Below are 27,386 nucleotides of genomic sequence, written 5' to 3'. Positions count from 1 at the left end.
ATGTTTTGGAATACCTTCAATGACGCGGATATTAGATTTAATTCGCAGAGTCATAGGTGGGAAATATCTCAATTGGGAGAACCGTCACCCGGACAGTAATAGGATACGAGGCTCGAATCCTACTTGGTCAGCCATTTTTCCAGTATGTATGTTTACTGAGGTTTTTCATAAATCATGTATTATCCATTTAATATCTCGTAAATGGTTTTATTTGACTGAACAACTTTAAAAATATCAAATAATATGGTAGTGAAGCTATATAAATAATAAATTCAAAGTTATAAGACAAAAAAATTCAACACACGTGTCTGTGACACGAATAGTGTATAAATAGGTCAGTTCACCACCGAGGTGACAAAGTATGCTTTATTAATTGTATCAAATAATTTAAATGAATTGATTTAATTAAGCCTTTTGATATTACATAACGATAATATGTATATAATTTGAATCTCATCCTGTGTCAATACGATACATACTTTTTGTGATTGTCATCTCTATTGCACTTATTTTAGATTGAAATGATTTTTTATTTTATATTTATTAGTTACTAATTTATTATAACATGGTAAAGAAAGTTTTAAAGTAAGTAAATGAGTATTTATGTTAATGTAATTTTATTATTACGCATGTTGAATTGTAGTTTCATATTTTACTACACTATTTGATGCAAGTATCAGTTAAAAATAAGTAGTCAATCATGTTTTTTAAAAAAATATTGTTTTTTTTTTTATAGAAATGTGTAATTTTTGCAGTCCGTACTTAAAAATCTGTCCAGCAAGAATTAAACAAATAATATTTAATTCAGAAAATAAAAAGTCTGGAAATATTTTTAAGTCATCGTTTTATTTATTTCAAATAGTTCCATATACAATAGTTCAAACTTGAAAAAAAAACATATTTTTGTTCATTTACATAGCTGATAAGAATGTAAGTGTACTTATCTATACAAATTATAGAAATTAATTGTCTTTTCATATATTTTTAATCTCATTCTAAAGTCAGTCATAATTAAGTATCCATTTATTAACTGACGACGAAATACTAATACTGCTTGGTTTTAATATATATAATATTGATAATTTTCATTTGCCAATCTTACACCATGTGATGTATTCTGCTGCAAATTAAAAAAAAATCAAATCTAAATACATACCTACTGACTTATGGCCACCAACCATATGATGCAATAAGTAAGTCATATACAAAATATAATCCATGGGTATTTATTTATGACTGCGAGGAGTCCAATTTTACATTTTTAATAAAATAAGTCACCAGAAATATTGCAGCAATGTACCTAATTTCACTATACAGTAGGTAATTGAATGTTAATTTTCACATCCAATATCTTTAGATATGAATTAAACCTACATGTATATTGTATAATATGACTGTAATGTACAAAATAATCATCATTTAGTTTATATTGTCTACATGATTTACAAAACTATACTACTTCATACTCGGCTGTCGAATTATGCATGTACTTGTCGTCATAATTGAATAAATAATACTGTATTGAAACTTTTTCATTATTATGAAAAGCTTGTTTTATTTTTCCCCAAAGAAAACTTACAGTTGTCAGAGTCCATGTTCATGATGCTTGAATTGTCAAAAATTTAAACAAAAAATCTCCTTCGACAGTGTTGTTGATAATAAAATTTACTGAACTTACAAAACTTTGATGATGTGCAATAATTCCTTAGGTAATAAAAAATAAACAGAATGGCAGCTATACAGTACCCGTATCATCAAAGAATGAAGTACTTTAAATTTGCCCTGAAATCATTACTTTTTAATGTAGAAATCAAAATGAACGTATGTCATATGTACCAAGGTATAATAACAATGTTATTTATTATATTCCAAATTAAATAATACGGCCAACAACTTGACAACAAATCATATTGGATGCCATGTTTGTCCAGTTTAGCCAACATAGAAAAGATTCCTCAAGAGCAAGGAGCTTGAATTCGCATAAAAATAATAGTAAAAAATTTTCACTTCCTTTTTTTGCTACATTGGAACCCCCCCTGTGGGTCTATTGCTCTGACTACTTTTCCTACTTGAATCACAAAAAACAGTTTTCACTTCATACATAATATATTACGTAGATAAGAAAATATCTGAATTTGCAAGGAAATGTAATTTATAAATAGGGAGGTTCTAAAAATATCCAGAGTGGGATTTGCGACTCGATGACTCAATTGTTCTACTATAGCAGTGTCTGCCAAACTTTTTTACTTCACGGCATACTGGTTAATGGGATTTTTTCCGCGGCACACCAAATAAAAATGACTTCAAAAAGTAAATGTAGGTACCTTATCAATATGAATAAAGGAAAAAATCATATTGTAGGTAAGAAAAATTTTTAATATTTTATCAACATTTATATTATTATAAACATAGGTTGAGCAAGTGGCTGACATCCATTTCTCGTAAAAATAAAATCTGTTAATACAAAGCTCCACTCTGTGGAGGTCCATATGATCCTATTAGGATCGGACATGGTCGAAAGAATTCATAGGTGGTAATAATTTTATTAGTGGAAAGAATGCAATTGTTGATTTTTGGAAAGAATTCTGTCAAAACATGGCTCTAAATTAGATAAACAAACACGTAACTCCTCGTCTACCAAGTGTAACCGCTCTCGTTTTTTTTTTTTATTTCATTTCCACGAGCGCTGAAAAACCAAATTATTATTAATTGTTACCAAGATACGACGATCCAAACGGCAACAGAGATTTAATTGCAAGATGTAGCCAATTGAAGATATTGACTCCAAAGCGATATTCAAAATGCTGACTACTCCAGCTCAGAAAATGAGGCTTTTAGAAAATTTAAATGAATAGGCATTATTTAAAATGAAGAGTTTTGAGGCACACCCTGAGACTTCTCGCGGCACACAGTTTGACAGACACTGTACTATAGTAACAGATCTGCTCAATCAAGTTTTATAACTTTCGAGTAGAAATTTCTTTATACAATAGATCACTGCGTTTTATTGAGGTTATTTGTAACAGATTTTTTATATGCTTGTTCAACTCATTGAATCTATTCTCTGATAAAATACATATTGACAAAACAACATATGAATTTCCCAGATCCAGAATTTGAACCTGCGCAGCTTTAGATTTTATTTATAGCTCAAAATAATGGAACAACAGCATGTCGATACAAGTGTTATGAAAAATATTTTTTCTAACAATGTGTCTAAATAAAACTTCACTTCATTTTGTGATACATATACTTAAATAATTCACCAGATGAAAGGAGCGCGTTCTCTCAAGATCTTGACGCCATACTTCTGCCACTCACTCTGATTCACCCAAAGTTCATTGGCAGACTCCAGACATGACATTATCGCAGCCCCTTTCCAAGCCGTGGCAGCAGGATCAGTATCTTTCGGGCAGATAACGATGTCAATTTGATCAGTCTTGTAAAGATATGGTATCTGCAATGCCAGTTTATTCTGCAGCCATCTCGTCAGACCTTGAAGCTTGATACCGCCGCCGACAATAAGAATGCTGGCGTACATTTTACGTTTCAGTTCGTCGTTTGGACACCGATCTATACATTGTAGAACGGCAGCATCCAATCCTAGAATCTGTTCGGGCGCTAGTATCAATCCTTCGACTGCGCCGCTCTCCAAAGCGTCCACTACAATATCTTCATCAGGGTTTACAGATTGTTGGATTTCCATTGTTCCATCGAGTCCTCCTGTTACGTCAGCGTTTCCGCCGACCATACCTTCGACATTTTCTCTTTTTCTACCGGTTTCTCGTAAATATTCCGCGTCAAACGGATCTTCCGGATCGCTAGATTGGACTGTTTGCGTTCTAGTTGTCTTACTTCCGGTAATAGACAGTAAATCGGTATTAAATAAGGCTAAAGGAGAAATGATACATTCGTCTCCGACTTGTAATGTATACTTTTCTACATCTAATCCGGGTTTATGGACAGTGAAGCTTTTTTCTTGAGGTCCACACGTGTCTAAATTTATGTGACAGAACTCTTGATAAAGGTTTCTCATTAGCATAGCATCTTGTGGGAAATTTTCATCCCAGTTTGTGTAAGGAAATGCACTTTTTTGCAATAACCAAGTTAAAGTTTGACATGCATCCGCAGCGCCGTAGTCCATACGTAGCCGAGTACTTCTGTGCGAGATACCGTCTTCGACGCAAGTCACTGCAGTTTTTTGATCACCGACATCAACGACGCAAGCGTATCCTAATCCGGCTCCAAAAGTTGCCGCAACACTCTCTTGAACTAAGAAGCAATGTCCGAATCCTAAGTCATTCAACAGCAATGAAACCAAATGTTTTAAATGACCTCTTTTATAAATATCTGGAATTAATAAAACACATCTGTATTTATCCAAATCGGTTATTGGTATCCCCAATTTGAATTGTATAATCCACCGCCAAATTGTTACAATATCATTTAGTACAGAAGTTAGTGATCCACCAATTCCATCATGTATATTAAAGTCGCCACGCTTATATGGAAAATGTACATTAAACGGGTCATCCGGATTCAAATTTAGAACTTGTTTCCCAATTATTACGTCACTATTAAACTGCATCCAGTCAGGGGTCACTACACCGACAGTTTCTGGTGGCGATCGCCGATTAAACGCAGCAATTTGTTGGGGAGGGGTCGCGTATCGCCTGGCCCCATTCGACTGCATGCAGCTTTGAAGAGTGTGCGAAATTTGTAGTCTGCATTCTTCCATTTCTTCGACGAGTTCTTTTGTTTTCGTCACGAATGGCGGGATAAACGGGTCCGTGTAGGGAATGCCACCGAGCCGTCGTTTTCTAGCGATGCAGTGCAGCGATTTGACCGGAATCAGATCTGAAGCTCTACCCATGCGAACGTAAAGGGATCCTGGGTGAATAACGATGATATTGTGCGTAGGGAACTGTTGGAATTGTTCGGCATCGGGCTCCTGATAAACCGGCATTTTAGGTTATGAAAGTTTTCTTTTAAAATTGAAAAAAAAGCACCTTTGATGTTTTTGTTACAAATAAATTACTCCAATAAAGGCATGTTTCTTACAATTTATGAGACGTGTGATACTGAAAATAACAACGTAAGTCGTAAAGTTTGACAGCAGTTTTGTTTTCTTAATTTTTGACAGTCGATATTAGTCTATGGTCTACTCAATGTCAACTTATATTATCTATGGTATCATAAACCAAAGAAGTACATAAATTTATAATAGGATAATTTATTTTTTATATGATTATTTTATGATACAGATTAATAAATTTAAAAATCAAATCACGGATTTACAAAATAAAGATCATCCATGAAGGATAGGGCTGTGATCCTAATATGAATTTCCTGGCAGCACTAAACAGATGTCATCAGCAGAAACGTCAAAATTTGTGGACCCAACTATCGTAAATGCATATGGATTTATTTGTAAATAAATAATAACCGTTTTGTGTAACGTTATGTCAAATTATTCATATGAAAATGTCGACGAGAAGTTTAACAGACGTGTTTGTTCTGATGCGAAACAATGCAGTACAAAGCCGGCATATATACGCCGAACAGGTAAACAGATTGTTCGTAGTTTTTTTTCAATGGGTTGACACAAAACGATGATCCTTTCATACTTTGCATGCCATTTTGTCTCTAGAATGTTATTATCATCAGCTTCCTTTCAACTAAATAAAATTCGCAAATAATGATGTAATGGGTATCTCTGAAAATAAATTGGCAGCAGGTTTGAAATTGTCTTTTCAGACCGAGCTACTTTGTTGCTTTTAGGTACTTTTTTGACCAATATGTTGTAATCTTACAACTTACTATCTTTCACATTGGTAAATGCCGTATCACACCACATTGTAAATACTCATTTATCAAAGAACAAATACTGTAAACAGATTATTTCAACGAAGTAATAAGAGTTATTTTGAGAAATACCTTTTTATTGGGGAAGATGCTTTTTGGGAAAAGTATTTATATTGATCAAACATAGCTTTAATGGACTCTTAATTGTATCAAATGTATGATACCTTACCTAACTTTCTTCTTAAGGCACTACGGTGCATGGTTGCAGCATCAGTCCCGTGCGGCTCCGTCTCGGGACGGAATGAGCACTTAAAATCACTTCTTTCAGACACGTTTAAAGCGTCATAGAAAGCGGCCGTGCATATCCACGGCTATGCATATATGACGGGTGGTGGTGGGCACTTTAACGTATGTCCTTGAACTTTTCCGTAAATGTGTGTCAAAGTAACAAACATTAAGATACTACCAAAATAAAAAGCATCTCCCCCGACAAAAAAATGTATTCCTCAGAATTTAGGACAACTGTTTTCTCAATAATATATATAAACCTGATCAGTGCCGGGAGGTTTTGTGTGGCGGCATGTGAGAGGCCGCGAATTTCTTTGCAAAAATAAACCTTATTTTTTCTTTTTTGTGAAATAGGTAGGTATATTGAAAGATAATCATAAACACTCACCAGTCATATGCTAAATGTCTCATTATTGGACCAGTATTCTTCCGAATTTTAAATTATTCAAAACAAACTCCTGAGACTGGCATTCTGTCTTCAAAGACAGGCGAATAAGTCCACGTTTTTTGTATGGCCAGCACTGTACACCCGGCCATATCCGCGAACATGTTTGCTTTGGCACATAACCAGATATCGGTGTATACTAATATTCCAACGATGGCCTAGCCGCCACTGCGTCGGCTTAATAACGGCCGAGCGGCTAACGTGTCAGGTTATAATGTTGTGGGTCCCAGGTTTGAATCCTGGACTTGGCAGATACACATATTGTTTTTCAATTTGTGTTTGGAGTCATAGTATGGACCTAATAGGTTGAGCAAGTGGCTAACATCCATTTCTTGTAAAAACAAAAAACTGTAAATGCAACCTATGGCCATATAATCTTCTTTAAGATCAGACATGTTTTAAAAAAATAAATATTAATATGGTATATTTCTTCTTAAACTGATGCTACAGACCATCCATGCTTTTTTGTCTGCATCCTTATCCATTGCTTTCTCTTGTGGTCTTTCCACTTTATGCCCAACATTCACCTTTCCTACTCGTAGTTTTTCATATTTATCTTACATTAAGGATTAACATATATGCATGAGCCATGGTGGCACACATTGGTTGAACACTTTACAGGCATGGCAGACTTAGCAGGCCAATGTAAATATTCAGGGAACTAAATGTGCTCCATGTCAGTTTGGTTCTGCGAACAATCTCGTCATATAACTCCGTCGATAAATATATGTGCTCCGAGATGGACGCAAATGTTGACCCATTCAATTTGACTAGGTCATTCAAACAGATAATCCATTACTTTTGTCCTCGAAACATCTATGTTTAAACCTACTTTGCAACCTTCATCTACAAGCTCATGCATCCTAAATTCAAATAAATCTTTTAGATTGTTAGGATTGATTACTTTCTACAATAAAATTATCTATTTTTAGACTATGTCAGATCAAGTGCGGCTTCTGCGCGATGAATCAGCGTCATTGCGTCTCCGAGGTGTTGACATCGAAGGTGGAAGTCTCAGCCGGAGGGGCAGCAGCGGGGCTCCGGGAGGCGGGGCGTCACTACCGCCTGCATGGGCAGATTCCTTGGAGGAGGCCCAGTATGTCATGACCAGGTAACTCAAGTTTCCTTATAATTGAGAAACTGTGACGTATGTCGTAATTTCATATACAATCAATTTGACTATTGAGCTAATATAAAAAAAAATGGCAGCGATGAGACCAACGTCATGGATACAGTGTTTCCTATTCTACATTTTGTTGAGCACTTTTTGACAGTTTGGACGGCTAACTTATTGTAACAATTATAATACCTCAATACGTAAATATGATAAACTACACTCAATAGCCGCTGGTGGCAGCCTTGTGTATAGAATAGATGCGCAGAGAGGTAAATTACAAAAGGTATTTATTTATAAAGCAGTTATCTAAAGTTAGTTAAAATGCTACCCTTTACTGTGTTTATTTAAAAAAAATTCCAAATTCATTACCACCCAACTACTACATTGTATTATTTCTGCGTGGCCGTCTTAAAAGAATACATGCAAAGAAAATCTTTAAAATTATGATACGCGCCCCGCCCCGCCCATCCACAATAAAATTACTCACTTCGTCATCTCCTTTCAGCCGTTGTATTATTTGCACACCTGTCTTAATCTGTCACCAATGATTGGGTTGTCAAAACACACTTTCATAACAAATCAATGATGTACTGTTATTGGAATGTTATCGTGCACAGCTTAGCGCTATGATATGAACAAAAGTAACAGTGCATAGTAAACAGTCACAATAATTCTTATTAACAACTAAATTTCCTCAAGTTTTATTCGTTCATATCTAATTAAGCTAAACTTTCAAAATAGTTCAAATGAAACCTTTTATTTATCACCTCTATTACCATTACGATTTCAGTGGGTCTATTCTATACTTATCAAACACTAAATTGATAAATAGTATCAAACTTAGGGTAGGTTTGTATCAAAATATTAGCACTTATTGTAACAATTACACGAAGCCGGTTTTTATTGTTGCAATAAGTGCGATATTTTAACAGCAGCAAGATAGGTGCTGTTAAAATATAGCACTTATTGCAACAATAAAAACCGGCTTCGTGTAATTGTTACAATAAGTGCTAATATTTTGATACAAACCTACCCTAAGTGTGATAATATTTTTCACTTTATCACTTTAGCGGTCGATAAGCATAGAATAGACCCACAGGTATCCTTTTTCGCAAGCTCTTGCGGATTGTTACAAAATTTCTGAACCCGGTTGAGAATCACCGCTCTATCCGTATGTAATTAATTCCTTCTTTGAAATGTAATCTTCATTGTTTCATTTGATTTCCCGTTGCAACAGACTTCGCACAAAGATATCTGAACTGCAGCAAGTTCACTCCCGCCACGTCCAAAGGCCCACTCTGGACGACAGCTGTGCTGAAGAAGAATTAGCTGGAAGATTGACTTCCGAAATATCACGGCACTTCTCCACGGCACACAGGCTGGCTCAAGTCATTAAAGGGCAATGTAGACAAGGTAAGAGACACTGGTGTTTTTATATACGGCCGAGACTGTTGAATTAAATTTTATCAATTTTACTACTATCTGTTCAGTAACTTAAATGCATTCTAGTTACAGTATACAATAGTCACACAAATAGCATTTATCTTATTATGTATTTTATGACTGTTCATGGTCTTATGCCATGTTGACATTCATGTAGAGAAGTTAAATCTTAAGGGTATACTTCAGTGATACGGCAAATAATTTTCAGCAGTAGGTGGGACGTAATTTTGCAAGTGTTGCCAATAGGAGAGCGATAGTCGACTAAAGATGACTAAAAAATGTTACATATTTACTCGAAAAACAAAACATGTCAATGAATATATTATTATTATTACTTAAATAACAATAAACATAACATTAAATGGACAATCTGCGGGTCGCATAGTCACGATCGTTTTAGACCATGCCTCAGCTGAAGTATAGCCTTAATTGGAAGATAGCTCATTTTCAGACAACATAATGGTCAAAAAGGTTGTGATGTTGTATGGCTATCATTCGCCTACAGTGGCCTGGTTGGTAAAGCACCCGTGGGTCGCAGCTTCGACCCCTCGGCTGAAATTACCAACAATATCTTGTAAAAAGTCTTTTAATATAAACTTCACTCTGTGATTTTCGATAAGGAATGAATATGGTTATAAAATTGAATGCAATAGAATATTATAAACATACCACTTTACCGTGAGTTTTGACAGAGAATAAAACATAGTCGGAACAGTGTCAAACAAAAAATAGCAATGCAATAAAATAGGTTCGGTGTAAGTGCACTCAAGAATAACAACCATAACAATAATGCTTATTTCCTGTGCACTGCATCTGCGAGAAATCGCATCTGCGTTTATTCAAAGTATACCTAAATATTAAATTAAATCTTTTGGTACCTGATTATATAATATATCTCATAATCAGCGATAAGTACATACGATTATGGTTTATTTAAGGTTCATCTCTAGAACAGCGTCTCACCCACAATGTGCTGTCTTCCCTCGTGACCACTCTTCAAGATCTCAGTCTAACGTTCAGAATAGGACAGAGCGAATATTTAAAATCGATCACCTCGAGAGAAGAAAGATCAAACGCATTCTTTCAATTACCCAACTTTGACGATCTCAACATGGACGATGGATCAAATTTCCTAGACCTAAAAACCACAAATCAAAACCATTCCTATGGCGAGGCATCGTCGTCGAAAATGCAACCAAAGAACAGTAGAAATTCCAGTATATTCTTTGAAGAAGAAGACCAAGACATCGATGAAGCATTTCAGAAGCCGGCCAACGCCAGAATGTCTCAGCAGCAAATGTTTCTTTACCAAGAAGACAACACAAAGATGGCACAGCACCGGGAGCAAGAGGTGAACAAAATCGTTCGATCCATCATGGACTTACACGACATCTTCAAAGATGTATCCCACTCGGTGCTGGACCAGGGAACTGTCCTCGACAGAATCGATTATAACGTTGAGCAAACAGAGGTCAGTGTCAAAGAAGGCTACAAACAGCTGCAAAAGGCCGATACGTATCATAGGAAGAACGGGAAAATGAGGTGTATTTTTATTTTAGGCGGTACAATAACTGTTTTACTCGTGTTGCTTGTAATCATTAAAACGTAGGGTAAATAGTTAGGCTTTAATACTTTTACAATAATTTTTATTGCGTGTAACATTTTTATGTGATAATTTATCTTCCCAAGTATCTTTATTTAGCAAATTATTTTTATGATTATAAGATGAATTGACAAATTTAATATATTATATTACCTTAAATATATTATGAAGGCACTTTATATATATATACCAGTGGCGTATGGTGGAGGTAGACTGAAGATCTGACATAAATAATGCACATTAAACTTTGTCAGACGTACAAATTGCAGATTGTGTAGGTTAGTTTTTAAACTTTAATTAAACTCTGCCTAAAGCAAGCCATAATTATTATTAGATAAAAAAATATTCTTCTATCTAAAATAGTTTAGTTTAGACAGGGTTTAATCGAAAGACCATCTGCAATTTGTATTCTTAATTCAATGAAAACAAATAAGTATGACTGAAAAATTGTGTATTATCTTTGTCGAATCTGCACAGCCTACCTCTACTATTGTGGTTTAGGCAGTAAGGCTTAATTAAATTTCAACAAATAACTAACGCCATCCGCAATTTGTATTCTTAGTTCAATAAAAACAAATAAACATATCTGACAAAGTGTAGTGTGCTCTATTTATGTTGAATCTCCACAGTCTACCTCCACCCATCCGTCACCACTGGTATATACAAAAAAAATACTTGTTATCAGAGCACACCGAATTATCAAAGCTTATTTTAATCAAATTCAACTCTACATTGCAAATTCAATTACCCCAAGATGTTGAAGAAAACCTTTTTCTGTAAGTATGTAGCTTAAATTTATGAAAATGAAGCTGCAAAAAAAGACCTGCACACATATTCTATACACAAGGCGGCTATCGAGGGTAGCTTATCATATGTATGTATTGAGGCAGTTAATTGTTACAATAAGTTAACGCCTAAACTGTCATAAAGTTAACAAAGCCAAGAGAGGTGCTGTTAAAACATAGCCTTGTGTATAGAATAGATGTGCTAGTCTAATTTTCTATCAAATTCTGAAATCAAAATGCATAGAAAAATGGCACTTATGACAAACAGAAAGTTACCTCAGGGATTTTGATAGGGAAACTGCCATCTTTTTGGCTTACCACTCCCTAAAGATATTTTTTCAAAAAACCCCCCTTCCTACTACTTGCAATGAAACCCCTATTTTACGTCTTTGAAGGGATTGACAAAAAAGGTAAAGAAAGGGAAAATGTATATTTAGGGTATTGAAAAATAAACAATAAACTTATACAATCATTGTGTAACCGTTGCGTTGTGTAACCTCGGTCTTGGGCACTGCAGACATGTTGTCTATAAATAGAGTGCACGCATGCATCTGGAATTAATTTCGATGATGTCATGCACTGAATTGAATTTTGAAAATTTAAGTTGTCAATTACGGGAAATAAATACTTAAAACTGGGAATTAAATGTACTAAAATGAAACAGGACTACAGAAACTACACGCAAAGAGAGATAAAACGTGAATTCCAGACATGTAAAACGGGGGTTGCACTGTATTTCTAAATATAAAATAAAGTTATTATTAATCAAATCAGTAAAATTAAAAATAATTTGTGTTGAGAAAGATGAGCCTATATCACCAAATTTTATTATTGCTTACTTGCCGCCAGTAATCCTTTCAGTACCCACTTTGGGAAACCATGATCTAGCAGAAGACAGTTTTCTCCAACATTTTTGATAGTACCACCGTTTGTTATCTCTACAACTCTGATTTGTTGAAAATAGGACGCTAGATAATCTAATAAAAGTGTGGGAGTAGCTATCTCACAATATGTTAAAAATTATAAATGTTTTTGAATCGTCATTAAATTGTGTATCGGTCAGTTTAATTTCATATACCTACCTAATATTAAATCCAGAATTATTTTTTAAATTGCAATTGTTATAATGTTATGTACAATAATCAAATGCATGGATTTGGTTTTGGCATTATAGATAATTAATTAATTGACTATTAATTGTCAAATCGTTTTAATAACTCTTGCCTTAAGATAATGTCCGTTAAAATTCAGTTTTATTCTATATCAATTGAATATACTGACTGTGTCGAAAGATTTACAAATATTTATTGTTTTTTTTATATATTTATACATGTCCATGGGATATACTCCAATGTTAGGAATAAAATTCTGAAATCTTTTTGTATCAAACAGTTAAATACATAAATAGGTGGCTTACATGTGAATCTGAAAACTGCTCGTAACTAATTTTTTTTTATTATATTTTGGCACCTGTACTTGTCTTAATTATGTTATGGGAATATCTCGTTTAAACAGATGAAACTGGTCCCGATCAATTGTGTGGAATAAGTACTAAGTACATAATATCATGTTTTTTCATAAATATTCTTTGATCTATAATTTCATAACACTGTCCATTTTATAAAATGTACCATCATAAATCATCAGGTGCTCGAATTTAGAACTAAACTCATCAAAATATAAAAAGTTTTGAATATGCCAAAAAATGTTTGCATGTGGCGCCCTCACTCAGCGGACAACTTGTACTGATGGATCGATGGCATCAAGTATTTTATGGTTATACTGTTAGAAGTGTATGTACGGATACATTATCAATAATTTTGCTACGAGTTAAATCACTAACGAGATTACTTACATATGAACTTACTGATGGATATTTATTTACATCGGATTATTAAATTGGGTATCATAAAAGTCGGTATCATTTGACAAACAGTAATATTATGTATGTCACAAATTCAAAATTTTCTAGGAAGAACAAAAATACTGTTAACTATTTCTTTTATTCAACGAATAATTCACAAGATTTAAGAATGTACCATTCTAATTATTGAACATACATAATTTTGAAAAACACTTCTGAGAAAATATATTATAACCGATAGAAAAACTCTTTTTGAAAAAAGTAAGACACCCGGCAGGATTCGAACCTGCATTTCTTGGGTTTACGCCCCGCCCCGTGCGCATCGTCCACTATGCTACAAGGTGATATACTAATTACGACAAATTTTAACTATTGGCCCTTAATACCTGCTCACGGTTTGAGAAAATCACATAGATGTGTTGCAACCTCAACGGGAATTGAACCTGAATGAGAAGCCAGTGTATACATTAGACTAAGAGGTAAGAATTTCTCACCTGAAGTAAATTAAAGTAAATTTTCAAAAATTTTAGAGCGTGGCATATTGTGTTTTCTTTTTGTCAATGATACTGTTATCTTATCTGAGAATTAGTACTTTGCAGTTAATACTTTTCTGGATCTAGTACCTACATATACACCTAACTACTAATGCAATGTTATATTTCTGAATGACTTATTATCGTGTGTTGTATTTTATATTATCTATGCTGATTGTAATTATGTAGTTTGTATTAATATCAATAATGTTCTGTTTCTCTTTTTTTATGACTCATCATTATTTTACAATATCAATTACAGTATAACCTCGTTTTTACGTGCCCGGAATTCACGTTTTCCCGGCAATTGCGTGTATTTTTTTCAGTCCCGATGTATTTCAGTACATTTAATACCCGCATTTACGTTTTTCTTTCCCGCGATTTACGTCGGAAATATTCAAAATATGCGAGTTACGCGCACTTGACAATGATTGGGTCGTGACATTCGAACGATTTTTCAATAAAAATTTTAATTGAATGTTGTTTTTTAATAAAACGTTATTTTTTTAGAAACATAAAATTTAAATGTTCTTTTTTTCAATACCCCCCTTTTACATTTTCCCTCCAATTAGGTTTTTTTTCTTCAGTCCCTTAAAAAACGTAAAATAGGGGTTATACTGTATGTGTAAAAACAATGACTGAGTGGCTACGCGTCAGGCTTAATATCCTTCTGTTCTAGCTTAATATTCTTAAGGTCCTGAGTTAAAATCACTGGTAAAAATTCAATGTGCGTTTGGATCCAGAGTATGGACCAAATGACTAACATCCATTTCTCGCAAAACAAAAATCAGTTAAGAAACCTATTCGTGAGGTGGTTCATATGCACAGGATTGTAGAGCCAATTAAAAAACATGTTAGCAACAAATACAATTGGAATCTTATTACGAGTTAACGTAAGTCTGTTTGAAGTTGGTAAATAAAAATTTTTGCTCCTAAACAGAGCATTTCAGCCATAAAATGATCGAAAGCAAAAAATAAAAATAGTTATGATTCACCCAACCCACTGGGTCCTTTCCCTAGATCAAACGCACATATAAAATGTACAAATTTGCCAATTTCAGCTCATGATTCACAGCTTCAGAGATAAATGCTGCAATACTCTGCAGCAGCGATTAATTTCAACGTTAACATGTATCTTAAATTTATATAGTTTATAATAAGACTAAGTGGATATATTATCGGCCCATATAGCACAAAGGTTAAAAGATTTTCGGTATCGTTTATTTAACAATCTGTAGACTTTGAAGGGAGATGTATAAATGTCTTATCATATGAATAAACATTTAATGACAGTGTGTTAGAAACATAAAATAATATTATTTTAAATGTTTTTATTCCAAAATTAACGATAAAGCCATATTTGGAAAGAATGGATCGTGAAATAAAAATATGGCAAATATAGAATGCAAAATTCTTAAAAATTATGAGACAATTTTTGCAAACTTCGATGGGAATTTTACTACATAATTATATTATTATATATGTATCAATTCAATTAAATGTATAATGCACGTGTTGACTAAAGAATATTTTGAAAGTCTTTTTTTATTTTGTGATTATGAAATATTGATTCATGAAAAAAGACGGTACATCATAATGACATCTATCTTAGTCTTCAGATTGCACAGACTTCGCTCCCAAAGATACCCGACTGTTATATATGGCACCTGGGCCTATAAAGTGATGTTTTCGGTTATGTGGTGATCGCATAGCCGGTAATTGCATGCATTCGTTCAAGGCGTTCGAGTAAACTGACGAATGTGCACATTCGATTCGGTTGTGATGATGATCCCATAAGTAAAATCGTCTACAAACAAAACTAATTTTCACTCGAAAGTATTATCGCATCATTGATTTTTTATTGTACACATATTTATCCCAATGTCTGATTTATTTGTGTGAACCAATAAATATTCCAAAATAATTTTAGTGAACCTAATTATAATTTTTTCTCCATTTCATTTCAAATAATGTTTGTCTCTTGCTTAGCTTCTAGTCAAATAATGGAGTATTAAGAGGGGGCTCAAGAGAAGGAGATTGAAATATAATCTAGTATCAAAAGGACATCGGCGTCGTTAGGACGTTAATTTAAATCGATATTTTCGCAAAAATCACTAATCATCGGAGATTTTATTTAAAAAAAAAAAAAATATTATTGGCTTTCTCGGCCGTCTTACACATTATTATTTGATAAACAACTGCACGTGTCCGCCGATCAGACAACAGGGCTGTCAAAATATTATATGCATTAATATTTTTAAAATGTTAATTTCGTCATAGTTTTTAACCAAACCTGTATGTACATACTGATAACTTGGGTGGATATCGTAGTAAACATACTATTGATATATCTACGGGTATATTATTATTATTACCTAATTCAAATTGAGCTTAGGTTGATACTCAAATACCATTATAGTATGTTTATGATTTCGAGAAAATAATACGATGGTATATAATCCATATCAATTATTTGAAAACAATACATTTGCATGTAGGTACATGTATAATATAGTGAAAAGGTCAGATACCTATTTAATTTGCAAGATAACACCAAAATTTGTATATACTTACCTAAATGAAGAATGACATTCATGAGTGAGCACGGCTCAAAGCTAGGAAAATGTGTTTTTTTCAATTTGAAAATATTTTAATTGTGTATTATTTTATTACAGATTCATAATACATTATATAACTAATAGAACATACTGTTTTTTTCTATGAATAAAAAAGACTGGAAGGAACATATTGTGTCACGGCAATCAAGAAAGACCGGAAAATATGGCCAACAATGCATGATACACAAACATAAAATACACAAAATTACCTATTTAAGTTTACCGCACACGTGCAGACCACACGATATTTGTTTTCGCAAAGTCGTCGCTTTCCAAAATGGCGAATTTGGTTGCCAGTTTTTATGGCGATGAATCAGTATGTTCCTTCCTGTCTTTTTTTATTCGTAGGTTTGTTTACTATGTACACCAAGAAATTTCCATTTATAAAATCGGAAATGAGTTTTGGAATATAATGCAACTAAAACTAGAAAAATTCTATCATGGGTGTTTACTTCTTGAATTAGTTGACCCCAGAAACAACATGTCCATGCCACTACGTGAACCACAGTGGATATTATGCAGGGTCCACATTGGCAACATGTCGCCGGCAATCTCGTTAAATTTTACGATAAGTATGATAATTATCGTAAAATTTATCGAGGTTGTCGAGCGACATGTTGCCAGTGTGGACCCGGCATTAGATGCACAAAACTTGAATAAAATATATTATAAATAAAATTTTAAAAGTACAATACAATTAATTGCGTCGACAGCCCTGGCGTCGCCCGCCAGTCGGATGGATTAATAAAAAAATAATGTGTCTAGTGACTGTATGTTAATAATTATTTTTAGGCACACATGATATAAATTATTTCGCCCATTGCCTTTACATGCAATAATGGTTCTACCTACCACTTGTTTCACTAGTATAAAAGTGAAGTTACGCAGTCAATAAAAAGTCACTTTCTTTTTATAATAGGCAGACACTAAATTCTACGTTTTAAAAAATATGCATTAGAATTAAACAATACCTATTATTCTTAATACGTAGGTCCTAAACATTACAAACAAACACTATTCATTAGTAATGTTTTTTGGATAGCACATGAAATAAAAATGTAGGTAGATATGTATGTCAACATCCTTCGTATATTTAGTTCTCGGACAATTTCAGGTTAAAAAGTTATTAATATATTATTAAGTTTATATCGTGGCTAACACATAATCAAAAAAGTTATCATATCCATCATATCAGTTGCAATACTTCACACCAAAGAACTGTAAACATATTGAATTTAGTAACATTTATTAGAAAGTACTATTGTTTGGTCACCCCATAGCTTCACTTGGAGGGAGTTTATTGAGACAACAAGCATTGGCGGCAACCTCTTTATATTAACTAGTAGACCAGTTATTATGGACCACATGTAAAAAAATCATATTTTCAATTCTCAAGGCCGATTCTGTAGAGCTGCCCCTTAATACTTTATCGTAGCTAAAGAGTTAATCATCGCCGTATTTAAATTATATCCATTTAACATTCGTAATCATTTTTATTTTTTTTCCATTTCATTTAACTCATTATTTAAGTCATATTTACTTATGTATTAAAAAACATTCCTTGTTACATCTGTAAACTGAATCTTTTTGTGTATATAATAATAAATTTTATTTTAAATTTGCGAGTTGGCTATTATTTCACTGCAAAATAATATACAGGCTATTCCCATATATTTTATATATAAGCGTAAATACGTTGGATGCGATAAAGGTAAATTGGGCGGCTGTTGCAATTATGTTGCATACAACCAGCGATGAAGTGTATAACAAATTTAGAGGCCTGAGAAGGGTAGTCATCTGGTTTGCGTAGGAAGCTGTGTACATATTTCAATTATATTGGCACAGTATATCCCAGAAACCAGTGGACAGTGAAAATACAACAAATGTAATCATAGTAATTGGTATTGCTTTCCCAACTGAAACTAGTTTTTTTATTTTTTGTCATTGGTCCAAATAAAGTTTTTGACTACATAATTACTATGAATAATTCCTGGCTTCAATTAGTTATTGTTTCATGTTTGTTTAAGTAGGGTCGGATCCACTTTCATTTTTGATTTATTTATATAATTTAGATCCTAAATTTTAGGACAATATAATATGCTGCATATAAACAAGAACAGTTTCACTGTAGACTGTTTTTGCTCAACCAAGTGTACACATAAAATAATTCTAGCCCCTGTACACATGCATGGATTTACTGTTAGCAATAGCGTGCAAACTACACTTTCATCTCATTTTTCAAGTGTAAGCAAGACAAGTTTCTTGTGTGCTGTTTTTTGCCATCCAGGTCACCACTACCGCATGAAATCGTGCGTGCACACATGTCACGCAAGTTGATAGAATTTATAAAAATTCAGAAACCATGCATGCAGTGTTGCAGACAATAAGTATGTACATTTGCCTTTCATATCTCATTTTCACATTTACATTTGTGCAGTAGTCTTTATGTATGTTATCTATGCTGTAGTCTTGGAAGAAACAATTAGGTGTATCCATAATGAATATTTGAATTTTACTTTAATTTTTATGCCCTTTTTCCATAATGGCAATTATATACAGTAGAACCTAGATTATCCAGACCAATTGGGGACGAAGGTGGTACAGATAACCAAAAAAATAACATTTTACATCCAAAATAAACCAAGAATTTTTTGAAAAATTCACCTTTTCTAATTTTTAACGAATAATTCACAAAATTCGATAATGTAACATTTTTATAGATACACCTATTGAACCTGCATCCATCGGATTCAGGGCAATTGCTTTACCTTTGAGCCAACTGCTCCTACCTAATATTCATACATATGGAATACTTTACAAATTGTGTTAATTTTGCCAATCTGCTTTTCTGGCTTGAATCAAGGTACCAATAGTTACTTTGATTCCATAGCCAACACCGGGATCTCTCCAAATTATAGGTTAAACATACTTGCACATGCTAATTTTTTTTTTTTATTCACATGCATAATTTCATTAGGTTATAATCATACGAAACTGATGATCAAAAAGTAATCCGGATGATGGGAGGTTCTATTGTGTATTTTAAAAATGAACACTACAGATTGCTCATACAAAATTATAAGTTTGTTGTCAATTTGAACCTTCTTGACTCAGATAAATGTAACACATAATAGAGTTGAAACATGCTGAACATGATCACTGACTGCATTTATGCCAAATCATCAACCAAAGGTTAATAACCAGCGTGACTCAGTTCACAAAAATGTTTAAAACGTGTCGCAATACCTACAATATATTAAATCGTTTGTGCATCAATAAAGGTCAGTAGGTATTGATAGGAAAAAAAACAACAAGTCACTTTATAATTATTATAATAAATAAAAATATATTGCAGACATAAAAAAATTACTACCAATTAAAAAGAATCATACAAAAAAAATATACACAGTAATGTGTCTCTGTCCACTGGAATCGAAAACAGTATCAGATACTTCATAGAGTTTGTGTCGGAGGAAATACAGTTTTATAAAATAATATATTGCAAGGAATCGTTTGAAATGTCGTGAATGAATCGAGCACTCATCGTATTGTTCACATTTGAAACCTAAGAGACGCGAAGCGAAGACAATTGATCTACGAGTCTCTGTGCTTGGCGTAATGGTTGTCTAGATATTTCTTATAATCGATTTGACTGGGCCACAGCTCTGAAGCGTGCACATTGAGCGGGCTGTCCACGTTGGGCTCGGCGAGTAGGCTCTGGATGGAGATGAGTATCGTTCTCACGTCGTAGAGAGCCGACCATTTGTCTTTTAAAATGTCCAAACATATCGTGCCGTCGGCTCCTACGTTGGGGTGAAAGCAGGGGGTCAGGAATTTTACTACGGGGGCTGAATAAGGGTAAGAGTTTGGGAATTCCAAAGACAATTTGTATCGCTGCCCGGCGTACACCGTCTCCGACGCCCCGCAGATCGTCCCCACCCACTTGAATAGATTTTCACTCTCGGGGAATGCGGATATACCTTTGTCAGCGGCTCTCATCAATTCCATCAGTTCTTTTTGAAGCCTGCAAAGTAAAAAATATCAGAGATTAAAAACACATTGACCTAAAACCTGACCCAATATAATGTAAAAAATGAAAACTTCTACGACAAAAGTACTATAATGGAATAGGCATATATTATAACCATTTTACATTTTGTTTAACTGGGAGTGCGGGCAATGGTATCCGTTATTAAGTCTCTTATGATCTTCAGTGATATCAATTCATTCCATAAGTTAACATCCAATAATTAAATGTGAATTGATGTAAGTATGTAGATGAGAATTGAAGAAATATCTCATATCTATTTTCAAACAGAGCCACTTTTTTGCTATTACATGTGATCTACACACGTAAAAAACGTGGTCATAGAGGTCATCGATAGATATCTCAGTCTAAGCCGGTTCTCACATCAAAACTCGTCTTGCCTGCAGCGTGTCGAATACGTCGATGTGGCGTCATCGTTATTCACCAAACACACGTTGACAAATGGAGCTCTGCAGATTGGTCGAATGTGGCTTTTTAGTTTGAAAAAAAAATCTACTGTTGCAATCGACAAGTTCCATGCTGTGTGTCGAAGACGCCAGGATGCATACGAACACCTACGAATTGATCATTCCTATACCGGCTCACCGCATCCAAATATCTATATGTTTAGAAGGTTATGTGCGACTGTCACTAGGTAGATGTTCATATGCAACATCGGATCAACGTTCTTGGAAGGTTTGATTTATGGCTGCGCGACAGACGAGGCAGGTCTACATGTGAGAGCCAGCTTAGGGAGCAGGTCAACAGCAAAAGGGCTTCTCGCTATCAATTACACATTGAGATATGTGCATAAAAATAATCACAGTTTTGAGGATTTTAGGTACATTATAAGTTTTATTATAGCATGCCGAGCTACATTGACCATCGTTTTAATTAAAAATAATGAAGTTATTTGATCTAATTTAAACATTTCAAAGAGACTACTCACGTGCATTACAAAATTGGAGAAAAGCCATTTTGCTTCTTGCCTACTCATATTAGGTGACATGTGATGAATGGTTAGGGGGGAGGGGTTGGTGTGTAAAACTCCCACCTCCGCACCCGTTATGTATATGCAGCCACGTCATACGCGGCCGGCTAACATAACCCTTACATGTGCCAGATCAAAGAATTTAAGTAGAAAATATGACATTCCAAGAAAACATGCTGAAATTGATCACTTTCAATGAATTTGTTTTTTTTAATAATGATGGAAATCTGGGCACTGTTCAGGTGAATGAAATGTGCGAAAAAATACACATGTCTGATCAATAAGTAGACAAACAAGTTTAATGTGAAATATTTACCATAAAGCAAAGTTTATGGTTGTTGCAGACTCAAGTTGATGGTGTGCTTTAACAGTCAAACCTAGCACTGAACTGTAGCTATATGGTTCCATATTGGAATGTATAACCACACCAATGACACGAGTCTTTGCAACAATTACAAACCTCACCTTATTATAGGTGGATATTTTATATTATACCTGTCCGTCTACGTATTTCATTGACTTGTGTAGCACCCAGATGTTTATCATCCAGTTGGTGTTGCCAAATTGTCCCATCTGCCTAATTTCTATATGGCCCAAGCATTGTAAATGTGGACAGACACCATTGTGAAGAGAGCAACATTTGTACTGCGAGGACCATGGGTAGCAAATGTTCACCATACTTAGACAGTGCCGTTGTTTCAATGTGTATCAAAGAATGTCAATATTCACTATAGGTCATTTTGAAGGGGAGCATTAGCATCTCCTATATATTATTATCCTACAGCTGTGCCCGTTTTTGCGAGCGATTGTGTGACTTATTCGTCATGTCCAATAGGTTTAAATGAAAAATTCAGTAGAGAAACGTTCTTTATTCAAGTATAAAAGTATGGAATTTGATAAATTTCGTTGTCTTTTAGGGTTTTTTAGGGTTATTTTGACTGTTTTACAATAGATTTTCGATCGGCACGTGACTTTTTTTACAACACATATTAATTAGGGAATTTATTTTTTCGATGTGTTTGCAACACTGAAAATATTATATTTCAAAATGGCGGCTACTCCGTCAATCGTAATGACAATATGATAAATAATGCCTTTGTATTAGAAACAAGAGATGTTTATTTAGGTTTTGGTGACTTTTCGAAACGAATACTACTCTCAATCAAGTGATTTGGCGAATTGTTTATGTTTTAGTGAATTTTTAATCCGGATATTATTCTCAATCAAGCGATTTGGTGCGATCTTAATTAACATAATATTACGCTTTCAGTAGAGGTTAAATAAAACTACCTAATACATGTGTACCTATATTATATTAAAACACTATACTTATCCTAATAATACATTCAATCGTTTGAAGTTGTTATTAGATAATATAAAATTATAATATTAGATTCATATTACCGGCGAAGTATACCATGTCACATCAATCTGACAGCTGTATGTTTATGATGTGTCACCGTCACCATTCTAATTTAAGTTGTGAAGCAAATACCTATTGTGTATCTACTGTTGATGAAGTTATACGACAGGTAAGTGCATATGCTCCTGATTTAAAACATCATTCTGGTTTTCTGGTCATTATGACATTATTTTAGTGCAACACTTGACGTATATTATTTACGGTCACATTCATATCTGATATTATATTTTTAGACCGTGAAAAACAATATATTATGTATTTGTCAGGTCCACGACATTATAAGCCGACATGTTAGCCACTCAGTCATTGTGGGTTTCAAAAACCTGAATCAATCCAAACCTTCATCAAACTGTTCAAGCAAAGTAATTCCATTCCTTTCGTACACAAATTATGTTATCAAATTTGTGATAATATTTACCTAGGTACCTATTCAAATCATTATTATAATCACCATCATCCTCGATCAATCTACTGTTAGATGAAGTTCTCTCCAACCTAATTCTATTTATCTGGTAATATAGTAATTACGGTGAGTACGTAGATATGTATATATTAATGTATAACGATGGTATTTGAATTGAAATTGTAATGGATTTCATATATAACATATTTTGTGATAGGTACGTTGTCTTGACTTTCAAATTATTAAGTTATTTAAAATAATAGTATTATGCACTATTCTGCTCACGTTTTTCAATTATGTTTGATAGTACCGATCAGTGTTACATTTTTCAAACTGTTTGAAATTGGACCCACTGAAGTAAATTTATTTATTATAAGTATTGAGGTCAATTATTCTCTTTCCCCAATTATGAAATGTGGTGTTAAAACTAACTATTTTCACTCTCCAGGTTAGGTTTGGTTTGGTCTAAAAAGAAAGTTGTAAAATCTCATGTCCACCTCTGCGGCACATTTACTACAGATTTTTTTATGTTTACGATAAATGGATGTTAGCCACTCGGTTAACCTATTATGTCCATACTGGTACAGTTCGGTTATGAGGAATACAGCGAAAAACACATTTTGAAAATAGCTGATATACTGGATTATTTGTTAGGTTAACCTAACCAAACCTAACATATCGGCTATTTTCAAAATGTGTTTTCCTCTGAATACCTCATAACAGAACTGTACCGCAGAATCTTATTAATTGCATTTTTTGACATTTATCCGACTGTCATTTATTTTATCAGCTTTACAATAATTCACAATAACAAACATAGACTAAAATATTTTTATTCGAACTTTTATATTCAAAGACAACGTAAACATAATTATTTTTAGGGAGGTAAATTATTAAAAATGACATTTACTATATGTAATTATTACACAACGTATATAATATTATTTCATTTTATATTGTAAATATTTTATTACATAATATTAGTAAAATGCATGCGTGCGTATAAGCAAATAAAATAGTGAATTATGATAATTTCATACCCTAATCACACTATGAGTCGTCTACGTCGTATTATCCATTATTTCCATTCGCGTGGTTATATAGAAGAATTAATATGTATCACTATGCTTATTCGCATTCCACTACTGGATGAAGGTTGTATCAATAATCCTATTGGTCATATGAACTGCTATATCTATTAAAATTGGTGATATTAAAATTTACCTACCCATTTATATCGTCATTATTATCATGAACCAGGATCAATCCACTGCTCGATGAAGGCCTCTCAAAACTAATTCCATTCCTGTTTCATATATACATTGCTGCATTTATCAAATATTTCAATATAATATATTCATTTCATCGTTATCATCATTAGACCAGGTCAATCCACTGCTGGATGAAGGCTTCTCTAAGCCGATTCCACTCTTTTTGGTCCTATGAATAATCGCTATATAATATACATAATCTACCTATTTATAATGCCATTATCATAATCAGTTTATATCAATACACTGCTGGACGAATTCTTTTCCAACCTAATAATTACTTCCTCTCAGATCTATATGTTTCTTCTTTTATCAACATTTGTTTCGATATGAACGTCCCGCAGCGTGAAACATATTATCGCTAAAATTTTAATTCAATTTTTTTTTTTTTTTAATATTATTCTATGGCTGCAACCATTTTTTTAGACAATGAAACAAAATAACTTAATAGTTTAAATTTATTTTTTATATGGCTAACCTTCTTCTATTACATTATATTCAATCGCAATCAAATTGTCAGGTATTATGCTAGGTCTAGCAGCCTGGGATGGTATCAGATGACATCCTGAAGGCCAAAATCCATAATAGACTATACATATGACGCTAAATTTATATCGACAGTAACGACTTGCAAATTGTAAAAGTAACAAATCAGCGACATGCCAAACGGCGCCGTCTCTGCATACTTCACAATTTTATTAAAATCCAATATCATTTCATTAGGACGCCAAGCTGTCAGCAAGACCTAGCGAGACAGACTGGCGAGAGCCAGCTGGCTCAGCTAGTTATAGTTAATTTTGCATGAAGAACATGCAGCCAATTTCTGCACTTACTCAAGTGTCTGAATACCTATGAATTGACCCATATGGACTGCATTTTCTTCTGCATTCTATAAAATATTACTGGCCTTAGGAGACGCTAATCCGGCGATCGAAAATTGTCAATACCAGGTGAGACAATTGCCATCATTCTTATAAGAATTTGGGCCGAAAAGACAAGTGATACAACGCGGATTCAAATTTTTCCTCAATTTGAACAAGTTTATTTAACTGTTATAATTACGCGAACAAACTATTTAAATCAAAATATGTACCTAGTGAATACGTTCCGAATAGATCTCACAATGCTGCAAAAATTAACGGTTTAAGTAATTAAATGATAACGAAAACACCTTGGGAGAGCTTGTCTGATTGTCGATCGAATTAATGTATATTTGCATGGAAACTATATCATTCAGATAACGTGCAAATATGTAGGTAAGCAGAATAAAGCGCCCGATAAAACAATAGTGTTGACTCATTCCCAAGTATTTCACACACTTTGTGCAACGGCATTTTCATCTTTCAATGGCTTTACACTACAGCTGTCTAAATTTTTATCTATTTAGAGTACGATGTATTTTTATTGATAGTGTAATAATAATGATATCTATATAATACGATGGAGATTGATTGAAGATTATAGATTTTAACAGGTACTGGCTGATGGATGTATTCGACTTACCTTTTGCTGACGGCGTGATTATCTTTCAGTTTTACTTTGTCATCATTATGTTTTGACGGATTCGTCGCCATCGAATAATGCGGGTCGACGTTTTGAGCCATTTTTATGTCAGAATTTAGTCGAATAATTTCAGCAATATAACCGCTACAGTCTGTCGGATGCAAGATTTCCACTTCCTGTGATTTAAATACTTTGTCCAATCAAAACCGAAATTGTCTCAGAAATGTAAAATGGCGGACTGACGCAAGCAAACAAAATACAACGGTCGAATCTCGAAACAAATTTGATAAAGTATGTTTTTATTAGAGGGAGAGAGAAAACTTTGTCGTTGTCCAATTGGCTGCATTTGTGTGCGCGGCAGTGTTGCCATCTTTTTCTATGCTGATTATAGTACGAAGGCGTAAAAATTATAGTATTTCTAAAAAATATATAGTACAGGAACATTTTTCGTTTTGAATCCTTTAAAATTATAGTATTTTGGTATATTTGGCGTAAAATTATAGTATTTTACATTTTTCGCGGAATTAAAATTATAGTATTGTACTATAATTATAGTACGGTTGGCATCACTGGTGCGCGGGATATTACAACTATTTCAATAATTATTGTCTCTGGTATAGTTTCAATATTTTAAACGTCCGTCATATCTCGACATATCGCGAGTCTTTAATTATAATTTTGATCTTAGAGGTTTTTGTAACGATAAAATGACAAATAGTTATTTTCTTTCACCAAATAAGTTAAGTTTAGATAATTTTCGAAATCCTGGACCTCTAACGACAACCACATTAACCAATATAAGTAAGATAAAGTAGAGATCTTTTTAGAGAATTGCCAGTGTATGAGTGAAAAAAAAACAAAAATCAAACCTTTTCTCAATTCTTTACAAAATCACCCAAGCAACTTTATTTTCTAAAGTCTACACTTAAAAGACTATTGACAACCTGAAATATGATTATTTTTGAATGTTTTTAATTCAATTCACATCTTATTTCAATATTTTACCACTTTTGCTTTAGGCTCTAACACGTATCTAGTGAACGCATTTAAGTTATAGTCTCATTAGATATAAGCTATTGAAAATAAGCACAAAAGCTTACATTCTATCCTTGCCTTAATATATAGCACTTTTAAAATTAAGTTAAATTTAAAAAATTGTTTTTAGAAGATGGCTAATTTTTTAATTTACTGTTTCTTTACTTCTTTACTTCCTTTTCAAACGATTAATCTCTTAATATCTAATCTGGCTACACTGCTACGAAATGTC

General features: G+C 33.5%; 3 protein-coding genes across 3 annotated transcripts; 1 reads left to right on the top strand and 2 right to left on the bottom strand.

The window, feature by feature from the left end:
- Positions 1-840: 840 nt before the first annotated feature.
- Arp8 (Actin-related protein 8) lies at positions 841-5,172 on the bottom strand. The gene has a single exon (XM_085961024.1). It carries the CDS (start codon positions 4,964-4,966, stop codon positions 3,263-3,265), a length of 1,704 nt encoding a protein of 567 aa, XP_085817150.1. The 5' UTR covers positions 4,967-5,172; the 3' UTR covers positions 841-3,262.
- A 53-nt stretch (positions 5,173-5,225) lies between these two features.
- On the top strand, positions 5,226-11,365 carry Syx16 (syntaxin 16). Its single transcript, XM_085961011.1, has 4 exons — positions 5,226-5,565; positions 7,471-7,649; positions 8,893-9,068; positions 10,037-11,365. Exons 1-4 carry the CDS (start codon positions 5,479-5,481, stop codon positions 10,705-10,707), a joined length of 1,113 nt encoding a protein of 370 aa, XP_085817137.1. The 5' UTR covers positions 5,226-5,478; the 3' UTR covers positions 10,708-11,365.
- Positions 11,366-19,816: 8,451 nt separating this feature from the next.
- On the bottom strand, positions 19,817-26,365 carry vih (ubiquitin conjugating enzyme vih). Its single transcript, XM_085940164.1, has 2 exons — positions 26,120-26,365; positions 19,817-20,525 (listed from the first exon to the last, which is right to left on the bottom strand). The coding sequence occupies exons 1-2, from the start codon at positions 26,218-26,220 to the stop codon at positions 20,096-20,098; spliced, it is 531 nt and encodes a 176-aa protein (XP_085796290.1). The 5' UTR covers positions 26,221-26,365; the 3' UTR covers positions 19,817-20,095.
- Between the last annotated feature and the right edge of the window lie 1,021 nt (positions 26,366-27,386).

This window comes from Rhyacophila brunnea, unplaced genomic scaffold, assembly GCF_057557595.1.
Source record: "Rhyacophila brunnea isolate RB1 unplaced genomic scaffold, BYU_Rbru_1.0 scaffold_12, whole genome shotgun sequence".
In the NCBI taxonomy this organism is placed as follows: domain Eukaryota; kingdom Metazoa; phylum Arthropoda; class Insecta; order Trichoptera; family Rhyacophilidae; genus Rhyacophila; species Rhyacophila brunnea.
Note: the sequence above shows the minus strand (reverse complement) of the source record. Positions and strands in the feature narration are given on the sequence as shown.

What these genes read in the sequence shown, in the direction of transcription:
- Arp8 (XM_085961024.1), bottom strand. Translation starts at nt 4,966, where the DNA reads ATGCCGGTTTATCAGGAGCCCGATGCCGAACAATTCCAACAGTTCCCT.
- Syx16 (XM_085961011.1), top strand. Translation starts at nt 5,479, where the DNA reads ATGAAAATGTCGACGAGAAGTTTAACAGACGTGTTTGTTCTGATGCGA. An exon ending in GGCATATATACGCCGAACAG is followed by an intron (nt 5,566 to 7,470) that starts GTAAACAGATTG and finishes ATCTATTTTTAG; the next exon opens with ACTATGTCAGATCAAGTGCG. An exon ending in TAAAGGGCAATGTAGACAAG is followed by an intron (nt 9,069 to 10,036) that starts GTAAGAGACACT and finishes GGTTTATTTAAG; the next exon opens with GTTCATCTCTAGAACAGCGT.
- vih (XM_085940164.1), bottom strand. Translation starts at nt 26,220, where the DNA reads ATGGCTCAAAACGTCGACCCGCATTATTCGATGGCGACGAATCCGTCA. An exon ending in AATCACGCCGTCAGCAAAAG is followed by an intron (nt 20,526 to 26,119) that starts GTAAGTCGAATA and finishes TTTACTTTGCAG; the next exon opens with GCTTCAAAAAGAACTGATGG.